Source organism: Centruroides vittatus, unplaced genomic scaffold, assembly GCF_030686945.1.
Source record: "Centruroides vittatus isolate TY-2023 unplaced genomic scaffold, ASM3068694v2 contig_577, whole genome shotgun sequence".
NCBI lineage: Eukaryota > Metazoa > Arthropoda > Arachnida > Scorpiones > Buthidae > Centruroides > Centruroides vittatus.
The window spans coordinates 1,828,990-1,851,718 of NW_027122345.1; the positions used below are offsets into that span (position 1 = coordinate 1,828,990).

At 30.7% G+C, this 22,729-nt stretch overlaps 1 protein-coding gene across 1 annotated transcript in view; it reads right to left on the reverse strand.

Moving 5' to 3' along the window:
• Positions 1 to 22,729, reverse strand: part of LOC136979098 (uncharacterized) — a 75,758-nt gene that overhangs the window by 20,872 nt on the left and 32,157 nt on the right. Inside the window, exons 4-6 of the mRNA XM_067275013.1 lie at positions 14,079 to 14,414; positions 7,066 to 7,233; positions 1,972 to 2,220 (exon numbers count right to left, since the gene is read on the reverse strand). Coding sequence (XP_067131114.1) covers positions 1,972 to 2,220; positions 7,066 to 7,233; positions 14,079 to 14,414 — 753 coding nt within the window. The remainder of the gene's footprint in view (positions 1 to 1,971; positions 2,221 to 7,065; positions 7,234 to 14,078; positions 14,415 to 22,729) is intronic.

Consider the following 22,729-nt stretch of genomic DNA (forward strand, 5'->3'; position numbering starts at 1 on the left):
ATATAATTTGACAAAACTGAAGAAGCAACACATCTTGTATAACTCAATTGGAACATTAAACTTAAATTTAAGTTTAATGTTCCAACTGAAGAAGGCATATGGAAGTAGGTCAAAAACATTTTTGGTTAATTAAATATATTGCTGGAGTTATATAAGGTGTACGTACTGCTTCTTTCATTTGATTATTTCAATAAGCTTTCAGTTTGTTTTATATTTTGTAACTTGAAAAAAAAAGGACTAAAATGAGAAAACGTTTATTCATTAAAATAAACTGCACCTAAAACAACCAATAAAAACAAAATGCAGTTGTTGCAAACAAGGACTTCTGAGAGAACATTTGGGTGACAAACATTCTTCAAGTGATGAAGTTCAGGAATGTCTATTGCCTTGGTTCTGATAGAAATCAAAAGACTTTTATGCAACAAATTTTCAGAAGCTGATGGAACATTGGAACAAATATATGAATGTTTATGAGATATTTTTGAAAAATAAATATTCTGAATTAAAAATTTTATTTTTTCAGTAACTGTCTGTTTAAATAATTAATCAGTAATTAGGTTATAATCTATATATAAAGCTAATATTGTGTATAAAGTATTATTATAAATTAAAACAAAAATAGTGTTGTGAAGAAAAACAAAAAACATTGTAAAAATACACTCAGTTCTGAATATACAGCTAGGATATGTTCTAGAAAGGTTGACTGTAAAACAAAATGACATATAATGAATCATTTATTTGGGTACAAACCCATGCAAATTCCACAGGATCCATTCTAATTTAACAGAAAAATGTAGAAAATCAGAAATTTTTAGTTGAAAATGATTTTCTTGTTATTAAATTTATTTAAAAGAAATGCAGTAAGTAATGGACATAGAAAAATAACTAAAAAATATATTAAAAACTTAGAAACATCATTGGTGTTTATTAAACACAAGCAGAAACAAACTTCCCTACACACAATAGACAATCCAAGACTTATACTGTTGTTGGATGTTTTAAACTACACTGCAAAATCAAATGCAACAACATACACAAGAAAAGAAATGCACAAACCAAATGACTGTTTTAAGTAAATCACTTACTTAATGTCATGTATTTGTCTGCACATGGGAATTCCAAATTCAAGCAGTCAAAACCAAAACCAAAATTAACTTTATTAAAACATCTCACAACAATATTGCCAGTTGATTTCAACATAAATAAAAATATTTCTATTCTTTTTTATTTTGTAATAAATAAATAAAAAATAAAACACAGTATAAACAATTACTTTATGCTATATTTAATGTATGTATATATATATTTTGGGCCACATATTGAAACTTTTTTGGCCATAAATCAAAACTGAGCTACAAAACCAGAAGGTTGTTACAGCAAAAAGCCATATAAATAGCAACTGTATAAAGAGAACTGGGAGAAATGTACTTAAATAAAAATTTAAGTTTGATGAATTTGTTTGTTTGTTAAGTTATGGCAATGCAACACTTGGGCGATCTGCTTGGGGGGATGCCTTCTGGAGGACTTTTAAGGGAAACTGGTTCCTATTTAGGCAATACAGATGTGAAGAAAACCCAGAAAACTCCATGCAGCCAGACAATTTGAGCGAGGTGTAAACCCACAACCAAACTCCCTGTGTTCAGGGTACAAAGACTGCTTGGCCACTTGGCCACTAGTGGGCTTACAGTCTTGATAAATTTGCACTATTCAAACTTGTATATTATAGTTGTTTAAGGAGACTGAATTTAATTAAAATATTGTTTTTGGAAGATGCAATCATTGAGAAATCTGAAAATGGAGAACAATTTGTCAATTTGATATTGTATAACTTTTCTATTTGAAGATGTAGAAGAGAAGAAAAGAACATTTTTGAAATTAATAACCTAATCAGTAACTAAACAAATATAAGAAAACAGACAGAGAGAGAAAAATTAATGTAAAAAATATAAAACTTGTAAACTTTAACATTACCTGATTATTTCCATCACCAGTTGTGCCTGAAGCTGCTTGTTCAGCAAGATTTGCTACCATTTGTAAAGTACCTTCATCACTAACATGTATTTCTTGACCATCACTTGTCACTAAAGTAGAACCACCCATGGTTGACACAGGTATAGTTTGTTCTGTCTCCATACCATCTGGCTGTCGAAGAACCATACGAATTGTATGTTGTTGTGTTCCACTTTCTCCTTCAGCTTGAGAAATAAGTGCAGCTAATCCCTAAAAAATTTAATTAATTTTTTTTAATTATTATTGTTAAATTAAATGTCCAAGTTAACTGATAACAAATTCAAGAAACAATAATTTTATTTTTAACTTAATAATGCCCAGTGATATGTCTAACTTTCAAGTACAGGAATCTATTAGTTTAACTATAAAAAAGTATTTTAAGCAACTTTCAGATTTTGTCAATCTATTTTGATTGACAAATAGTCCCTAACTTACAATCATCCATACTTACAACAGTAAAATTAGAATGTTAAAATATGACAGTGTGTTAAAATAATTAGTTCCAATTCCAATCAATCAACCCTTGCTAACATGGTGCAATAATTAAATCTTAACCTTTCAGCAGTGGATTAGTCAGGTATGGTTCTATCCCTATGTAGTGAAGAATAAACATTTCCACGCATTCTTTCTCATACTGTTTCGGAAAAAGATTTTGTAAACAGTTATGTCTAGTAAAGAAAAGTTTTTTTTTTATTGTTACATAATTCCTTTTTCATGTGAATCTTTTTTTTGCAGCAATTTTTGGCAATATCCGCAAAAGAATTTTGTGGATATATCTGTCCTTCACCACTGCCACACAATTGCCCTTGACAGATATATTCGTCGGTCACTGCTCAGTGGTTAAATGTTGTAACAGTGGAACATATTTTATATGCAATACATTACAAAACAATACATTGAAACTGATACTTTATATGACAATAAGTTATTCATGTTTAACAGTTACTGTAATTCTGATTTGAGTCAGAAACATCCAAAATACAAAAACAGTTAACTTTTTATTCTGCACAGTCTAACATTATAACTTTTATAATTTTAATTTTATTTTAAAGTAAATAAATAAAAATTAACATTAAAAATAAAATAAATTTTCCTTAAAGATTGCAATAATTCCTCAATATGATTTTTGATTCTTTTAAACATGATTGACTATCTGTATGTTTCCACAAATCTTTCTTAATAAAATATAGATGATCCTTGATTTTCAAGCATTCAATTGAAACAAATTTATCTCTTTTTGAAATGTACTGTACCTATTTGCAACTGTACTTTAAGACCAAGCTACATTTCCACAGTGGCCATTCTAGATCTGAGAGGGTTGAATCTAATTGAAAGTATTTTGTCTGTGTACATTTAGACAATGGAAGTTTTTCCCTAATTGTTTTAATGTGTAAATTATTTTAGATATTTGTGGTCTATAACTATACTGGTTTACATTCCACTCTTAATGATTTTCTTGATATAAATGTTAGAATATGTTAATTCTGTGTCTAAAGTGTTATTGGTTGTCATTACTGTTGTGAGAACCCAGGCTAAACAAAAAAAAATCTATTGAAATTATTTCTCTCACAAGAGCAAAAAGTGACCCCATTTTCCCATGGACTTGCTTCCTTGTTCAGAGATGACATCTCCTGATTGACTTTATCAGGAACATAACACAAAAAAATTGCTATCGGTCCAACTAGTCAACATTGTCTAAAAAGGGCAATGAAATTAAAGGGGAGGACCCTTAAATATAAGAAGAAGGATCGATGACAATAGAGAGTTCGCCTGTCCTCAAAAGTTGGTCATGTGTTCTTTCCCTTCTTGGATACACTTTGCCACCGAGACATCATCTTCACTGCTGATAGTGGGTAGGAGTCTGGTCACCGGCTAAGGACAATGGCGTCTCCTATGGGACAAATAGCCTGTGCAAGAGTGCAAAATCCTCAAAGAACTTAACGCTTCAGACCAACAGCATGATCACTGTAAACTCTCTCTCACTTAAAGACTCCTAATCTTATATGTAAATAAACAGGTATTTGTTGACATTAACCCTGTAACTGAATGCATTTCTTTCGGACATGCACTGTCTTCTCCATCCCAAATCAGACTGCCTACAAGCACAACAGCCCATGCGTAAAACAAAACATAACTGCCATCGCAATTTCTGTGTCCCTTCAGACACAGTGGTGTCAGTCCTGACGTGGCATCATGACATGGTGCCAACCCTATGGTCACACTGTATTTATGTTTTTGTTGATGATGGTTGTTCTGTGTACATTTTCATTAGACTGTTGCTGAAGTATTATCAATTAATGTCTAATGTTCAGTGTTATCTTATGTTTTTAAAGTGTTTCTAATCTTTCTATTTTACATATTTGAGTGTTCTTTGCAGAGTAAGATTGATGCATATAATTGTTCTTTTTTGATCAACATCTTTCTTCTGTAACAGTGAAATATGGATATTATTGTTTTAATTTGTTATGTATGAATCTGTTGTCTGTAAACTGTCATGCCTGTTTTGAGTTCTGCAACATAGTAAGTATGGATAATGAATTCATAATTTCTTATGTCCAATTGTCAAATTTTCTAGTTTTGGTGGTCAGTGGTTAGATTACCAATAATGCAATTTGGCTGAATTTGATGTATGTTATTATCTGTGTGTTAATGAGGAGGTTGTGATACAGTAGCCATACTTGGACTAGCACTACATTTCCCACTGGCAGCCAGGGAGATTGTGGTAGATTTTTTGAACATGAGCCTATGCTTAAACAAATATAGACCTTGGTTATCTGGGTGACATCTGAGCCAGTATTATGCAAAAATGTGTAATAACCATTTTTGCTTTCACTACATAAGTGAATGTGCTTATATATCTAAAGTCAAGTGTTCATAAATCAATTTCTCCTAACATGTCAAATAGATACTGTTCAGCAGCCACCCTCTGGGTCAGACAGTGCTTAAACTACTTATGGGTCATTCTTTGTTTCCTTTCTCTCTAGACCTTACTGACATGAGAGTCCCTACTAGAAGCTTATGCTTCTGCTACCATTACTCTGGTTCATTGGTGGTTCAGTTCATTGGAACTGAGCTCTTTTATCTCTGAAAGATGATGATAATGTATAAATTTGGCATTCAGCAGTCATTTGTACTTTTGACACTTATGTACTCTAGAATAGTCCACCTTAAATATTCTATATTTTCCATTTGTTTTGATTCATTTATTTTAAAATTATACATGCAATGAACTGATAATGGAAGAGAAATGGGAGAAAAATGGAATATTTGAGAAGACACCTTATAAATTGCACACTTTATTAGTATATGTCATGTTATATCTATATATATAAACCATTGTCATGTCACGTCTGTAATGGTATCCACTAACGTCCCTAACCTGATACACACCGATTTACACACCTCCTCTCCACCGAGCCGGACCCAAAAACATGTAAGGAAACTAGATTTTTTAAGTATATTGATCTTATTTATTTCAATTGCATTAAATAAAGAATATCTTCACTTTCTAATATAGAAATCCTGTTTGCTGTTTGTGTATTGATTTATTAAGATTAATTTTTAAGATAAAGAATTGTATATATTTATATATATTAAGTGCATCAAACTTTTAAATATTACGTGCTTAAAATAATATGCATCAAACTTTTAAAAATTAAGCACATTAAACTTTCATATATTAAGTGGATCAAAGGTGCCTCATGGGAATTTGTAAAGAACGCCCACTAGGGGGCGTCCTGAGCTACTAACATTATAAGTGTCATGTTTTCTATAGCAACTTTGAAGGTATGTAATATATTAGTTAAACAAAGGTTTTACTTCCATTCTAACAATTTTTTGCAAGTTATATAGCAGTATAAGTTGTATGCCACTTTTTTTATTTGAGAGGATGATGCTTCTTTCCACTCAGAGAGCACTAAGAGGAAAGTTGTATGCCATTGTAGTTTATCTGCTTGACATTATGATACTAACTACAAAAATAAATAGAAATTAAGAGTATGATTCTTGAATAATATAAATAAATAATTATTATTAAAACAAAGGTATTAGAATAAAAAGTAAAAGCCTAATTACATAGCAAATATTTTAAAATTATTACAAGATATAATTCTATGAGAAACTTTCAATCACAATAAATCATTATAAAATATATATATATAATAATGAATTTTATGAGTTTGTATTTTAATATAACTGATTCTTCCTTTATATTTAAATTTTAAATAAACAGAAAATGCATTATATAAATATATTAGTTTCTGTTATAAATAAAGGAAATTGTTAAATCAATAATAATTTATTAATTAAAAGGAACACGCTTTTAGGAGAAAAGACAACACAATATAATATAAGAGATGTTTTAAATCCATATATTTAGAATATATTGAATTTTCAATGATAAATATATTTTGAGTTAGTAACACACTGTATCTTGTGACTATATATTGTGGAAACACTTTTTTGGATTAACATGTCCTGTGTTGTTCCCAAATATTTTCGTGTTGATCTCATTTGACCTATCCAGTTGATCCCAAACATATTTGTTTCTGCATCGGAATGTTTTTGATACTAGATGTTGCTGTGTCATAATTTTTATATTAAAATGAACTTTGGAAATATAATTTTTTTTGTTTTTATATTTATTAATATATCTATTTTGTTTGTGAAAAATAAAAAAATAATTTTTAATGCCACGATTATTATTTTAAAAACAAAAAAAATTTTCATTAGGCTTAACATCAACAAATATTCAACATGGCTACCACATGCAACGGAGAAAAATTTCAACATGAGATAGGTTAAAGACTGCAATTTTCAAAGTATAAGTAGTGATGCTTTTATACAAATAAACAGTAAGAAAGAATACTCTTTTGTTAGCTTCATAATTTAATTTTTTAAAAATTTTTAAGGCAGAAAAATACTATTTATAAATGATAGACACTTTAGTTCCCATAAAAGTTTAACTAACATAATATTCCTGTAGTGCAAATCATTTTCTGTTTGCTCTTTTTATTTTAATTATTGGTTTGAAATACCAATGATATTTTGACTAACCTGTTGGTTATCTGTACTTGCAGCTTCAGTTTGGTTATCATGTGATGTACCAGGTTGCATTGCAACAAATGTTGGCTGATCTAAAGCTTGGGTGGTTTCAGTAGAATTACTTTGATTCTCTACTGCTTTCAATAATTCTTCTGTAGTTTCATGATGTATATGTCTCATCTAAAATATTTAATATAATGAAATTATAAATAACTATTTATGAAAAAAATCCACAAATATTAAAATAATGGAAATAATGTATGTTAATAACATTGATTCATAAAAATTAACATATCAATTTTAATCAATACTATATTATTTATGTCATATATTGGATATAAACATCAAACTATTTTTTCAGTTAAATATTTCTATTTGTTCTCAATAAAGTTGTTCTCTGTCATAATATTTAATATAAAGTAATTTTATTTTATATTTCTTCTAAATATTTAAAACATTTATATATATATGAAAATATCAATAAAATATTAGACTATCAAAAATGTAATTTAAACTTAATATTGATAAAGTAAATTATATTTTTTTCAAATATTATTTTCTATAAATTTTTTTTCCATTGAATATACACTGTAAATAAGAAATTTTGTAAGAGTTTTTAAATTAAAAAATTCTTAAAACCATATTGTAAAAATAGAAATTTGCACTGCTTTTTCCAAACTGCCAAATGTTTTTGATCTTTTTTGGCAAGTTCCAGTTATGAAAATTCTTGTAATAGATCAAATTATATAGAATAAAACAACAGTTTAAATTCAAACTAATACATAAATATAAATATTAAAATACTATTTAAAATTAATCTAAACAATGATTTTCTATTTGAAATGGAAAATCCTTACATTCTTATTTATTACAAAATTCTTATAGCATAGCCTGGAAAGCCTGGAAAGCCTGGAATTCTTATAGTTTATCTATCTATGTATCATAAGTTTTTCACAAGCTATACAAAATTACACTACAATTTTTTTTCTCATCCATTAAAATAAATGTTTTTGACTTTACTAATTCTTCATAAATTAAATTGAAGGCAATTTAAATAAATCAAGTTATAAAATATTAAAAACTTTACCATAAAATATATTTTACAAACTTCATAATAATGCACTGAAATTAGCCTATTGTTTAGTTAATTAAATTAGTAATGATTAGACAGTTTGACACAAATATCTTTGTGTATTGATATTATTAATAATAAAATAGCTTAGAATGATGTTAACTAAATTTGAAAAAACAATGACTTAGAGCAGTAGTTTGCAAGTTTTTTCTAGGCATATGGCCCAAATCCCTTTCATAAAAATGAAAAATTTCATTTACCCTAAATGTTAGAGTGGTGCTTAAAATAGGGAAAAAATAACTCTTACTTTTTTGTGGTCCTGCCCTCCAGAACTATTCAAACTGGTCTCAAATTACTACAGAAGAAATTTGAACTTGATATATTAATATTTAGAGGTAGCTCAATGACCACAAAGTTTATAGAAAGAGAGTGTCTCTTGCTGTCTGGATAATTTGTCTCCAATTGTTCCCTCACTAGTTACTCTGTCTCCATTACAGCTTGCAACTTCTTCTTCAGTATCTGTGCTGCTGCTTGAAGACATTAGTTCTGCTATTTCTTCACCACTTCTCTTCAAGTTTTCCATTCGACGTTTTCTGTTAAGCATCTGTTCCTGTCTTTGTTCTGATTGTTTCTCCTTCGCAGCTAATTTTGCATCCACACCTACCATTGACCCTTTATGTCCTTTTTCACGCTGAGCTAACAAGAACTCATGATCCTCTGGAATTTTTATCATTTCAACTGCTCTAAGATGAGAAATGTCAAAAAGTTCATCTACTTTACTAACAAATTTAGCCTCATTTGTTTGCTGTGTTACAGATTGTCACCCCTTGTTTTTCTTTAGCAAAAGCCATTCTTCAAATGTTCGTTCTAGTTTAGTTATGCAGTTTCTTGGATCCATCATTGGAATCCTTGCCATTTCATAAAATATTGCCAGCTTTTTGACTGTAACAGCTGATGACTATCTGATAGTTTGTTTCAGTTGAAGATGGTGATGCAAAAACAAACCAAGAGTCTGACGTAAGGATAGCAACTTATTGCCAGTTAATTCAGTTACTGTTGAACCAAGGAGGTACACTTCAGTTTTAGATCTAGTTGCTGCTGCTGCTGCCAAATTTATTATTTAATAACTTTGCCAAAATGAACAAAGATGTATTATGTGAATTGCTTGAGCAGTTTCTGGATTATATAGTCTATGCATCTGATGATATCAGGTGTCCTTCAGCGACGTGCCTGAACTTGTCCATACAAGCCAAATAGCCAATAAGTGCTGATGTAAGCAGTATGAGTCACTGAGTCAGCCTCAACCAGAAACAGGGAAAAACATTTGCAGCAAGACTTGATGATGTCAGTAAAATAAAGATCATGAACCATGACAGAAATTAATTCTGTGGGAATGTCATGTAACTAATGTGTGATTAATTTAATGGTTTATTTATTGAGATGACCAACTACAGTTTTAAAAACTATTATACTGTAAACTATTGTCCTAAAATGGATACATTGTGGTTGAAGCTTGTGATTGCCATATGCTCATCCTTACTATTTGGAACCTATATAAAACTTCAGTGACATTGAGCTACCAGTAAATATTCACCATTAGAGTAGATTTTTGGCAGGAATGTTTTCTATATATATTGGAATGGAAATAAAGGATAGGAGGTTCACATTTACAAATTGTGAAAATAAGCTCTACCCATAAATTGAAAATAATTTTAAAATGTGAAACAGTTTATTTAAAAAATTAAATTAAGTTTAATGAATTATAGCAATGAAGAAAAAAACTGTTTTGTAAAAGATTCCTTCGTTTCAGAATTTCAATATTTTTTCAATTGATGCAGTTATATAGATCTGAACAGGCCTAACCCTCAATTTACATGATACTTGAATTACATGATTATGGTTTAACACAATTGGAAAAATTGACAAAATTATTATTCTTGATAGTGTTTCAGTTTAGTATGATATTTTAAATTATTCTTCAACATTTTGTTTTAAAATTAAGTATTATGATTAATAAAATTAATGTTTAAACCTGTGATGACTATTGTGATGTTGTAATTATGTCACTGCTACTTTCAACTTGTAAAGGGTGTTTTTTTTTTAAAGGTATACAAATTTAAAATGAAATAAAACACGTAAAAATAATGTTAATGGCCATGGTGTTGGCTTTATTTAAAAGGTAATTTTATGCCATTAGTGTTTAAACATGTCGACGAAAGTGTTGCCAGAGGTTTGGTTTTTGAATTGGCAACACTGTTTCTAATTTAATTTAAATTTAGTGACTCAATTTGACAGTTGACAGTTGATTTGTGGTCAGTATGTTTTGCCATTTCAGCATAAATAGACTTACACCAAAGCAACGCTTGCAAATTGTGCAAATTTATTTTGAGAATCATGGTTCAGTTCACAAACTTACCATGCACTACGTCTGTTTTACGGTCGACATAATCATCCATCCAAGCAAGTTATTTGGGAAACCATGGATCATTTTTGCACCACGCACACTCTAGTTGATAATATGCATCCACAAAGACGCCATACAGTGCACACAGAAGAAGTTATTGCTGCTGTGGAGTGTAGTGTTGAGGAGGACCCAAATGAGTCGATTTGCCATCGTGCACAGCAATTGGAGCTATGCCCGTCCACTTTGTGGAAGATTTTGTGGAAAGATCTTGGCTTATGAGCTTACAAGATCCAGCTTATGCAAGAGTTGAAACCGTGTGACCATTACGCGCGCCATACATTCAGTGAATGGGCCGAAAACAATATTCAGCTTGATCCTTTTTTTCAACACAATTTTGTGTTCAGAAACAAGCTCATTTTTGGTTAAACGGCTACGTAAATAAGCAGAATTGCTGAATTTGGAGTGGAGAAAACCCATAAGCCTTTGTTGAGATGCCCTTACATCCATTAAAAGTCACTGTTTGGTGTGCTTTATGGGCAGGTGGAATTATTAGCCCATATTTCTTTAAAGATAATGCCAGCCAGAATGTTAATGTCAATGGAGAGCGCTATAGAACCATGATTGCTGACTTCTCCATTCCTCAGTTGAATGGTATTGATGTGGCAGAGCTTTGGTTTCAACAAGATGGCACAACATGTCACACAGCGCATGACACCATCAATTTATTGCAGGAAACATTTGATGAGCACATAATTTCGTGTAATAAACCTGTGAACTGGTCTCCACGATAGTGTGATCTCATACCTATGGATTACTTTCTTTGGGGATATGTGAAGTCACTAGTCTATGCCGATAAACCACAGACGTTGGACCACTTGGAAGTCAGCATTCACCATGTTATTGCCAATATACAGCCCCAGTTGCTCAATAAAGTGGTCGAAAATTGGACTTCCTGACTGCCCTTCATTCGAGCCAGCCATGGTGCCCAGATGCCCAAAATCATGTTTTAAACACTAATGACATAAAATTATCTGTTAAATAAAGCCAACACCATGGCCATTAACATTATTTTTACGTGTTTTATTTCATTTAAAATTTGTATGCCTCTAAAAAAAAAAAAAAAACACCCTTTATGTTCAGAGATGAGATTTTCCACTTTGTAATATAGTAGAGCATCGATTATCCGACCCCCGATCAACCGTCACATCAATTAACCGACCGCGTTCTAGTCGGCAAATTCAAGTGTCCAATAGTGATGTGGCGCTACAATATTTGGCTATGTCTTGGCTACTTTAATGTTATTTTTGTTAAATGTTTGCATGTTTTAGCTGGCAACATTGGCTCGACCATGAAAGGAAGGCCAGTATTTAAACCAGGCTTAATTTTCAATTTTTTTCTTTATTTTTGTATTTATTTTGTGCAAAATAAAGAAATAATTTTTAACAATACAATAGCGTCAATTATTATTTTAAAAAATTTTGTTACGCTTAACATCAATGAAAATTCAATGCGAAGTAGGTTAATAGTGATATACTAATATACTATACTAATAATGTATTTTTTCATACTTTTCGGTTATCCATTTTTTCAGTTATCCGACCAACCCCAGTCCCAATTCAGTCGAATAATTGATGCCCTACTGTACATCGAGACTTCATAGCTTGATGATATGTATAAAACTTAGCTCAAAACATGGAAATCTAATTTCTTCCTGAATCCTAGTAATTTCTTATGCATTATATACTATCATTAGTCTACCTAGATATTAATCATCTTTCTTATCTTCTGCAACTTCTTTGAATCTCTTGTACCTCTCACACATCATACTTCACACATCATACTTCAACATAGTATCTTCCCCATAAACCATTAATATTTTGATTTTTTTAAAAATTTACAGCAAAATTTAGTTTTTTCATTTTCCATGTTTTAAAGGATCCCACATAAACCTTATGGGAAATGGATCCCAATGGATTTTGCTGAATCTTTGAAATTTTGTAGTTATAAAGATTCTTATCAAAAGTTTCTACAGATACAAAGTCAAAAATAAACAGTTTTTGAGTTATTGAACATCCAAGAGGCAAACAACTGCATAAAATTTATGCACATGTTATGAAGCTCTAAATATTTTTTATTTCAAAATATAAAATGATAAAAAAATCCAAAGTACCTTAAATTCAACAAAGAACAAAAATTTATTGATAGAACCAACATTTTTAACCTTGTTTAAAGACCATCATCAGGTTCTAAAGTTGGGACAAACATCAAATAGAAAAACAAATTAAAAAGTATTTGACAGACATATATAGTCATGTACGCAAGTGTTGAATATATAAATAGTAAATATAAAAATCAGATAAAATATTGGTAAATTCATAAAATAAGTAAAATAAAATAATAAATACTTAAGAATATAAAATAAGGAGTACAAAAAATGTAAATTAAAATAAATTACAAAAACGAATTAAAATACAATACAGAAATGAATAAAACTGCAAGCAAGGGGAATATTACAATAATATTGGAAGTTTATTACTTGACTTCAAATAATGCCCTCCAGGCAAGTGACATAGGACATAGGTGCTGTGATGTGTCCCTTGTATTGATTGCAGTCTCTTTGATAATATAGCTTTATATATATATAAGGAATACAGAACTAGGAATAATACCTATCTAATCTTGCTGTCTAATTGACAAAGCATTCAAATTTTCATTGTTAAGAAAAAAATTTCTGAAAATCCAGGATGAAATATACATTTTTTATTTTTTTTTGTAAAAATGTAATATAAAAAGATTTTATATTTACATGAAAGAGATTTTATAGAGGTTTTAAAAATGTTCAAATTTATTAGCAGTCTTTGTTTTATACTAATACAAATAATACAATGTTGCATTTTTTGCAAATTATATTTGATCACCATCAGCACAACACTAGGACTCATCATGACCACTATATTAATTAAAACTACTTAAAGAAATATATTATTAAAATGAATATACAGTAGAGCGTCGATAAGTGGAACGTCGGTAAGTGGAATGGCCGGAAAGTGGAACGATTTTCAGTCGGACTGTGTCGTGCTGAATCGAATGTTTTTGATACTAAATTTACTTCTAAAGTATAATTTTCATGTTTTTTATATTCTTTAATATATTTATTTTGTTTGTACAAAATGCAGAAATAATTTTTAACGATACGATAGCCTCGATGATTATTATAAAAATTTTCGTTAGGCTTAAAATCGACGAAAATTCAACACGAAGCAACATGCAACGGAGAAAAATTCAACAGGAAGCGATACGTGACGAAGAAAAATTTGAACATCGGACAGGTTAATGTATTTTTTCGTACAAAGTCGGAAACTGGAACAAATCATTAACTGGAAGGACCCCAGTCCCCAATTGGTTCCACTTATCGACGCTCTACTGTAATTGTTTTTATATGATATTCTAAATTATCATTTTGTATATTAAAATAATAATAATAATAATATTCATCTATAATTATTTTACACAAAGACTACAAAGTTATATGATAAAATTCTGACATACTGTTCCAGTCATTGAAGCAGGGATTGTGACTGAAATTTCTTGAGCATTTCCATCAACCATTTCTCGTCCTGCTATATTTCCACTTTCATCAACAGCAAGCATGATTTGTTGGAAACTGCTGTTTTCTCCAGTAGTCACAGCTGTTACCATTCTAGCTCTATTGTCAGTACTTGATGAAGATTTCATTGAACTGTCACTAGCAATGCCTTCTACTGTAGTATAAGTGTGAATTGTTTCATACTGTCCTTGACTCTGCTCATTCTGCCCTTGTTGTTCTGTACTAGCATAATATGCAGTTCCAGATGACGTATAATAGGTAGCAGCATTATAAGCATTCTAGAAATAGAGATATATTTATATATGTAATTAATAATTATACTTATATATATAATTGTAAAATAATAATTAACAATTTAAGTAATCATTATATTATTTAATAAAATAAATTATACAAATAATGGGGAAAAAAATTCAAAAATACATTTCTAAATTTGTTTCAATAATTATTATAATATGTATTATATATATATACATTATATAATATCTACAATAATTATTTAGATATTATTACAAGAGCTGATTCAGTTCCAATAAAGGAATACAAAGCACTCTGTTTCTCTATGTAAATAAGCACTTATATTGCTGGCAATTCCTTCATGCCTTAGCATCCATAAGACAAAAATAAACTATTGTGGAAGCAGTTCACAGAGACAAACAGCTCTTTGAGACAAGTGTTGAAGTGAACCAGCAAGAGTCAAGTACCTTTAAGGCAGTCAAACTGTCAGAAACAATTTAGTCTTACCAATAGGACAACAAATGCACCAAATAGTAGCTAACACTTCAGCTTGAAACACAATGGAGATCTTACTCAATAGAACACAAAAACTCCTATCTTAATATCCCCACAAATGCCATTCTAGCCAATCAACAATCATAACATAAACTACAGAAATTTATAAACAACAGGAAGTCAGTTTAAAATATTAAAACAAATTCAGTTAAATTTGAAGAAATTTTTTCATTATCTTATTATCATCCTGATTTCCAAATCAAGCAAACATTAATTTAGTAAGATTCTCTATCAGCATGTTTTGCAGCATTCCAGTTGAAATTAAGCCATGAAAAAAATGTCTTTATTGTGATACCTGTAGGTTCTGGTTATGTTGTTGTCAAATTGCAAGTTTTGTTACTATCACTCACAGAGCAAAATGCACCTTGTTTCCACAACATTCCACTACCAGATACAATGGTAGACAAAACTTTAAAAACAAGCAAAAATTCCACCTAAACAATTAGCTTAATTAAGATTATTGGTTCAACCATGCTCATATAAGTTAGTTTAAAAAAGTAAATTAATAGGTTTATACAATAATGAAAGAATAGTGTTGGAATAGTTCCAACACTATTCTTTCCCGGTTTTCTACTTTTTGGATAGTGTTGGAACTATTCCAACACTATCCAAAAAGTAGAAAACAGAGTAATTTATGTTGACAAAACTTTAAATACAACTAAAAAAATAACTGCAAATTTTCATATAAATGTAAATGCATACATGTATAGAGAGATCTGCATATATCTGTGTACAAAAAACATCTGTCAGCACATGTGAAAAGGTGTAAACTTGCAGAGAAAGAACAAGAACAAATTGATATTTTATGGCCACAGTTACAAAACTATCATGCTGTAGCTATCCAAATAGGAAAGAGTCACACTGTTGTCTACAACTATATTAAAAAAAATGATAAATATAACCTGAAAAACAATGGTGGAAGACCTAAGTTTATGCAAGAGATAAAAGGCAAATTTTGAAAGTTGCAAGCAACAGAGTGACATCAGTATCAAAAGTGAATCAATTAGTGTTAAAAGTTCATCCCTGTGCTGCTCAAAGAGTGATAAAATCACCAGGATGACTTAAAAGAAAGAAATTGAAAAGAAAACCTCCCTTAACTAAAGAATATAAAACTGCAAGATTGACTTATGCATGAGATGACATGTCCTGGGATACAGAATAGCAATAGGTTATTTTTTCAGATGAAAAAAAGTTCAATCTGGATGGTCAAGATGGTCTGAACTATTATTTTCATAATTTGTGCAAAGATAAGAGGATTTTATCTTGATGACAGGTGGGTGGTGATTCCATTATGGTGTGGGGTGTGGGGTGCCATTTCTTGCAAGGGAAAGTCACCTATTGGATTCATAAATGGATGAATGGATTCAATAAAGTATCAGAAACTGATTAAAATTACTTTATTTCCAAATGTATGAAAATTAGCAGGCAGAAAGTTTTATTTTATGCAAGACAATGCACCTGTCCATTCATCTTGCATCACAAAAAATTGGCTTCAGCAAAAACAAGTCCAACTGTTGTATCATCCATCTCAATCTCTGGATCTAAACCTGACTGAGAATAACTGGGGTGTGCTCTCAAGAACTATATATGCTGATGGCAAACAATGCAGTTCAGTAAAAGACTTAAAAGTTGCAGTGGAGAAAGCATGACATGTTTTGAGTATGGAAGTTGGTATAGCATTTATTATGAGTATGTAAGACTGCATTGTAAACAGATTATCCACACTACTTAAATATTTTACTGGTGACATAAAGGTTGTTGTGAGTCTAGTAAGACTGCATTTTTGAGATTATTTAAAAAAAGTGAAGGGTCCACAAGATTTTTAATTAAGTTAGTTGTTTAGGTGGAATTTTTGCTTGTCTTTAAAGTTTGGTCCATCACTGTATGTCTGGTTGCAGAAATATGCCCACTTGTGAAACAGATTATGTTTACATTGCAACAGATTGGCATCAGCATTGTATCTTTTGAAAATTAATCATTATTAAGAGTTAAATTTACACCATTAATAAGTTTTATACATAGGTAATGATCTTCAAAATGCCATTGCCAAGGTTTTGTCTGAATAGAAATATAGGATGAGTCTGCATCTGATGATGAATTTGTCACAACCAAGCAAAGAAAAATTGTTCATAAGTATTTAGTTGACATAAATGACATATTTGTCAAGCTGCTACCACCAATATCTGTAGTTTCTTCATTCTTTATTCAGTGTCAGCAACCTTTTTATTTCATGTCAATTTTTAAGGTTATGTCAATGTTAGCTAATCTTAAAATCTTAAAACATTTTATTATTAAATTAGCATGTGTAATTTATGCTTTTAAATGAAAAGTGGCTATTATATATTCAAAATTTTTATGTTGTCAAATGAGTGTCACCTCCTTTGATTCTCAAGTCATTTTGTATTTATTTAAATACAAAAATGATAACAACCACAATTAACTTAAAACTGGATATGCTGGATTTTAGTGGCTTATGTGTTGTTATTTTATTCAAGAATGATAGCTTTAAACTTTTTACAAAATGTGCATATATTTGAGTTTTCTTTGGCCTGAAGGTAGAACCTAAGTCTGAAGGTAGAATGCCATTATCCAATTCAGTATCACCCTGTTTCATGAATGGACAATTTGCCTTTTTTGAAAACTTAAGTCTTTTTATAAAACCCACTTTTGATAATGACAAAATGGTAGCTTTAAAAGTTGGGCAATAAATAGTGCTATAGCAGCATATAATTAAATTTGTTCTCTACAGCCTCAATTCACAACAAATGATTGTAAACCAAAAAGTGCCTGGACATGGAACAGTCTCCTTTACAAGTGTTATGTTCACAACAAATGCTCAAAAATTGAACTATGAATCTGAATTCACTTTACACCATGTGCCCAAAAATGAGTTTCTCTGAGATACTTGGTGATGACTGTATATCCACTGACAAATTCAACATCACATCACATTACCACCCAGAGGCAGATGATGGACATACTGGTACTTTTTTCTTTCAGTCATCAAACCATGTGCTCTCTGGAAGTGTTAATTGATAACACTTATTTCAAACACAATAGAGATAGATGTAAGCCAAAACAATGTAAAATTAGAATGATTATCTATGAAACACTGTGGCATGTAGTTCAACAGTTTAAGTTTTGAGCATTTGTTAGGAATGTAACATATATCTTTCATTATTATTGCATGATGTGAGAAACTTTCAAACAATTGTATAAAAAGTATTGTATCTCCAAAACTACTGAAAATAATACCCCATGTTCATATAGAGTTGTTAGTTTACAATAACCCATATTATCATCTTTCAACTGATTTCCCTCTCCTCCTGACTCAGCCTGTATACAGTATTTATAAACACCTGATTATACTTTTGATCAAGCATTTTGAATTATAAAATTTGCACAAACATTAATTTAAAAAACCAATTAATTTTATACATTTACAAATTATTTTTCATTTTCTATCTCAAACAAATAAGTAGTTTTTGTCAAGCCAAATGATTGCCATAATTAATCGGACTATTAATTATAGCATATTAATAGCCAAATTAATTATGGCAATTGTTTGGTTTAGTACCAACTTATTGATACTAAGCCAAGGTTTTGGGAAAGTTGATATTTGTACTTTATATCATTTTGGTCCTTAGAATGCCTTCCATTTACTGTAAATTATCCATTAAAATTATGTTCTAATCAAATCTAAAATTGTAAAAATGAATTATCTGAATTACAGATGATATCAGGTTATAATGAGTGTAAGCTTTCAAAACTAGATAAAGGTATATCTGAACTCCTGTAGGATTGATGGTAGGGGTCAATACAAGTAACTTTGGTCCTGTGAACTGGAAGGTGCTGTGGACTCCTTAGGAGATACAGGGGGTAAACATCTTGTGCTGCTGCTGTCTATTCACTTCTGTATTCTGTAAAGCATGCATGTTTTGCTGTTTACAAGTAGATTATACAGAATTATCCTAAGCAAAACAGTAAATCCAAACATTTGCATTTATTAGCAGGTAATTGATACTGTAGCATATTTAAAGAGAGTGTGTACACTGTCAGTTAAACTGTCAGATGCATGATGGTTATGCATTATACCAATATGGAATATATCATTATGATTTTAATTTATGGTAAAGCACTGCCCACAACCTATATCATGAGCATTATCCATGTTGTCCAGTTCCAGTAAACTGGGTAGTTGCCTGCATGTGTCAATGGTTGTGTGAAACAGGCAGTTTTCTTGTAGATAGATTCAAGACTGGTGTACCAAGTAGAATACTCCCATTGGACTTTGAAGAACATATTTTGGTATGTACTGCAGCAAATTCATCAACAGGTACAGTACATAAGCATTTGTAAACACTCCAGCTATGAACCACATGAGTGTCAGGCAGGTCCCACATGGACATCAGTTGCCTCAGTATCATCTGCAGCAAATACAAACATTTGGTCCAGCACACCATGTCACTTTTGCTCAATGGTTCCTCCAACAGTGTGTTGAAGAATCCAGATTCCAGAGCTGTTATTGTTTTCAGATAAGACATCATTTACCAGAAAAGGCCTGTTCATTCATGGAATGGCCATATTTGGGATTACAAAAACCTCCATGGTAACTGCCTTGGGGTTTTTGATTCCTGCTCACATGTTAATTTGGCATCAACATGTGAGCAGGAATCATAGGACAGCTACTAGATCCATATATGCTACCACCCTATCTCAATGGCATATTGTACTTGACATTTCAGCAGGAAGCATTGCCTAAACTTCTGGAAGATATCTCCCTAAGCATCTGACATTACATATGGTTCTGGCATAATGGGTTGCTAACACACTTCAATCCTATTGTTTGAAACCATCTGAACCACACATTCAGAGACAGATGGATTGGCAGAGGGAGACCTATAATGTGGCCTCCACATTCTCCAGTATGTCAACTTTTTTGTGATACCACATGAAAAGTCTTATCTATGAGACATCAGTCAATTCTGCTGAAGAATTAATAAAACAAATTGTTGTAGTTGTAGGATTTCTGCTTCATGTATACAACAACGCAGTTCAAGATGCAATGCATGTAATAAAGTTGGTGGCCATCATTTTGAACACCACCTGTAAGCAGGATTTTGCAAAAACAGAAAAAAAAACTTTTCCTATCTTCATCCATTTTCTGATATGTATACCATTGGCAGGTGCACTGGTATTACATAGTTATACTTTTGTTTTTTTTTTAATCCTTCATATTTATTAGCATGCCAATGGCACAAAATATATATATTTACATAAAAGTATGCAATTGTAAAAACAAACAAATAATTTCTTTTTACAATATAAACAGTGTTAAAAACCAACAACAAATCTGTTAGTTATAAAATCATTTGTAAAACTGGTGTTTATTCTGTTTGCACAAAAAGTTGTACCTGTTCAGCAGAGATTTAAAACATGAAAGGTTTTCATGCATTTGATATTTTCACAACACAAACAATTTCATCATTTTGGCTTTCCCACACGTGTGCTTTACAAGGTAGTGAGCAGGGGGCAGCAGTATCAAATGTTTATCTCCTGTATCTCCTTAAGCAGTATGCAGCACTCCTTGGTTCATAGGAACAAGCTGCTTGTACTGACCCTTACAATTATCCCCTATCAATTTTTACATGAATTCAGATACACCCTTGTATAACAAAGCAACACTGAAATGAAATATTGCTATAGTAAGGGAAAAAATGTACAAAATATTTTATTATTGCTATATAAATAATTCTGAATCAAGAAATATTAAGAAATCAAAACACAAGCAGATTTATTGAAATAACAATTTCTGATTGTCCAAATATCATATTTACATATGTATAGGTTGCACATGTATATAAGCCACATCAAAATCTTCAGAAAGAAATTTTGAAAAAAATTATTTGACCTTCCATTTACTATGGTAGGCACAACAAGGTGAGGTTGAAGTATTCAGAATGTAATTAACTCCACAAAGAGAATCATCTCATCATTCCCAAATCCTTTGTTCTCTATCCTGTGACTATTCTTGAAAAATACTTTCTTGAGTTACCAAACCTTGTTGAGGAAGAATATGCCATTCATTGTTATTTGGACTAAGTCCAAACAAGTTATGCAGAAAAATTCAAGTTAGATATTGTGTAATGTGCAGAAGAAAATAGCAAAAAAGCAGCAGGGAGGAAATTTGATGTCAACAAGAAAAAAGTTCACCAATGAAGTCAAAAAAAAAAAAATTTCCTTCAAAAAGACTTCCAAAAATTGAGAAGAATTTTGGAGAAGAAGCAATATAAAACTGATAAAACTGATATAAAACTGATTTCTTGAAAGATGCTCATAAAACAAGAGCAAATGGATTTGCAATATCAATTGAAATACTTCAGTTCAAAACATACAAGAAAGCAGAGAAATACAAAATCTTTCTCAATGAATTTAAAGCAAACCATGGTTGAGTAAGGCAATTTCAAATCAATAGTGCAATAACTTCCATACACATTTGAGGAAAAATTACTGCACTTCCAGAAATACATTATTGCACCAAGGAAAAAAGATAAGGTGATTTGGAAACCACTGATGAAACACCTCTATGGCATATCAAAAGAACTAATTGTAAACAAGGCAGACAAAAAAACAGCACAAATGCAGATACAGCAGAAGTACAGAATAACTAGAATGATGATGTATATAGTTCTAATTCATAATAGTCATCACTGCTGATGGTAAGTAACAAGCTACCACCACATCTAATTTTTAAATAAAAAATATTTCTGAAGAAGTTATCTGAGAGAACTTTGGTATGGGTGCAAAAAAACAACTGTATGACAGAACAATCCTTTCAGAACTGACTTATGGTCTGTTTGGTTTCAGCAATGAAATATGCTTTTATGTTGAATATGTTAGCAATTGTAATTTGAGGAAATTTGAAGAAAAGTGTGAAGAGGAAATATGTGACATGTTGATAATATCAGGAGGAATGACTGGTTTGTTGCAACCTTTTGACATGGAGATCAATCACCTTTTAAAAGAACATTTACAATGAATATATTGCAAAATGGAAGTGAAATTCTTCAAAAAACAACACTTAGCAGACACTTGAAGAAAGTATCATTGTATCGAATGAGTGAGTAGATTATGTCTGCATGGGTGTCAATACCCTAGAAAAGGTATCTGAAAGATTTAAAAGAACATCAGTATCTATTGCAACTGATGAAAGTGAAGACTATGACACATAGCACAGACCTCCTTTGAATGGAAAAATGGAAACAATAGAGGCAGCAAGGCATTGAGTGACAATAATCAATAATTGCTCCTCATCAAAGAAATAGAGGTATTTGTTACACTTTTAACTGGTATATACTGAACATAAATATCAGTAGCAGTAAATTGTTTTAGAATTGAAATATTTATTTAAGTTATTTCAAGTATAGACATCTCTCCAACATTTGACTAATATTTTATACATATAAGCAAACAGACTAAATAAAATTTCTAAACAGCTAGTTACATTACTCAGATCGCCAGACCATCAGAGAAAGTGATCTCTAAAGCCAATCAATATACAAAAGAATATTAAAAACAAACCAACTAACCAGTTAGAGCTCAAACATATATCACAGAAGAAGGCTAACATTGGATATTCTAATCCAATAGCTAATAATTGCTAATCCTATAGCAGGCAATAGTGTAAAAAAATTCTTGGAACAACAAAACTAAAATAATAAAGGCTTTAAAAGCAAAAAATAGATTTAATAGATTAAAATGATTTTTTTCAACGCAAAATCAGAAATAAAACAAAATCGTC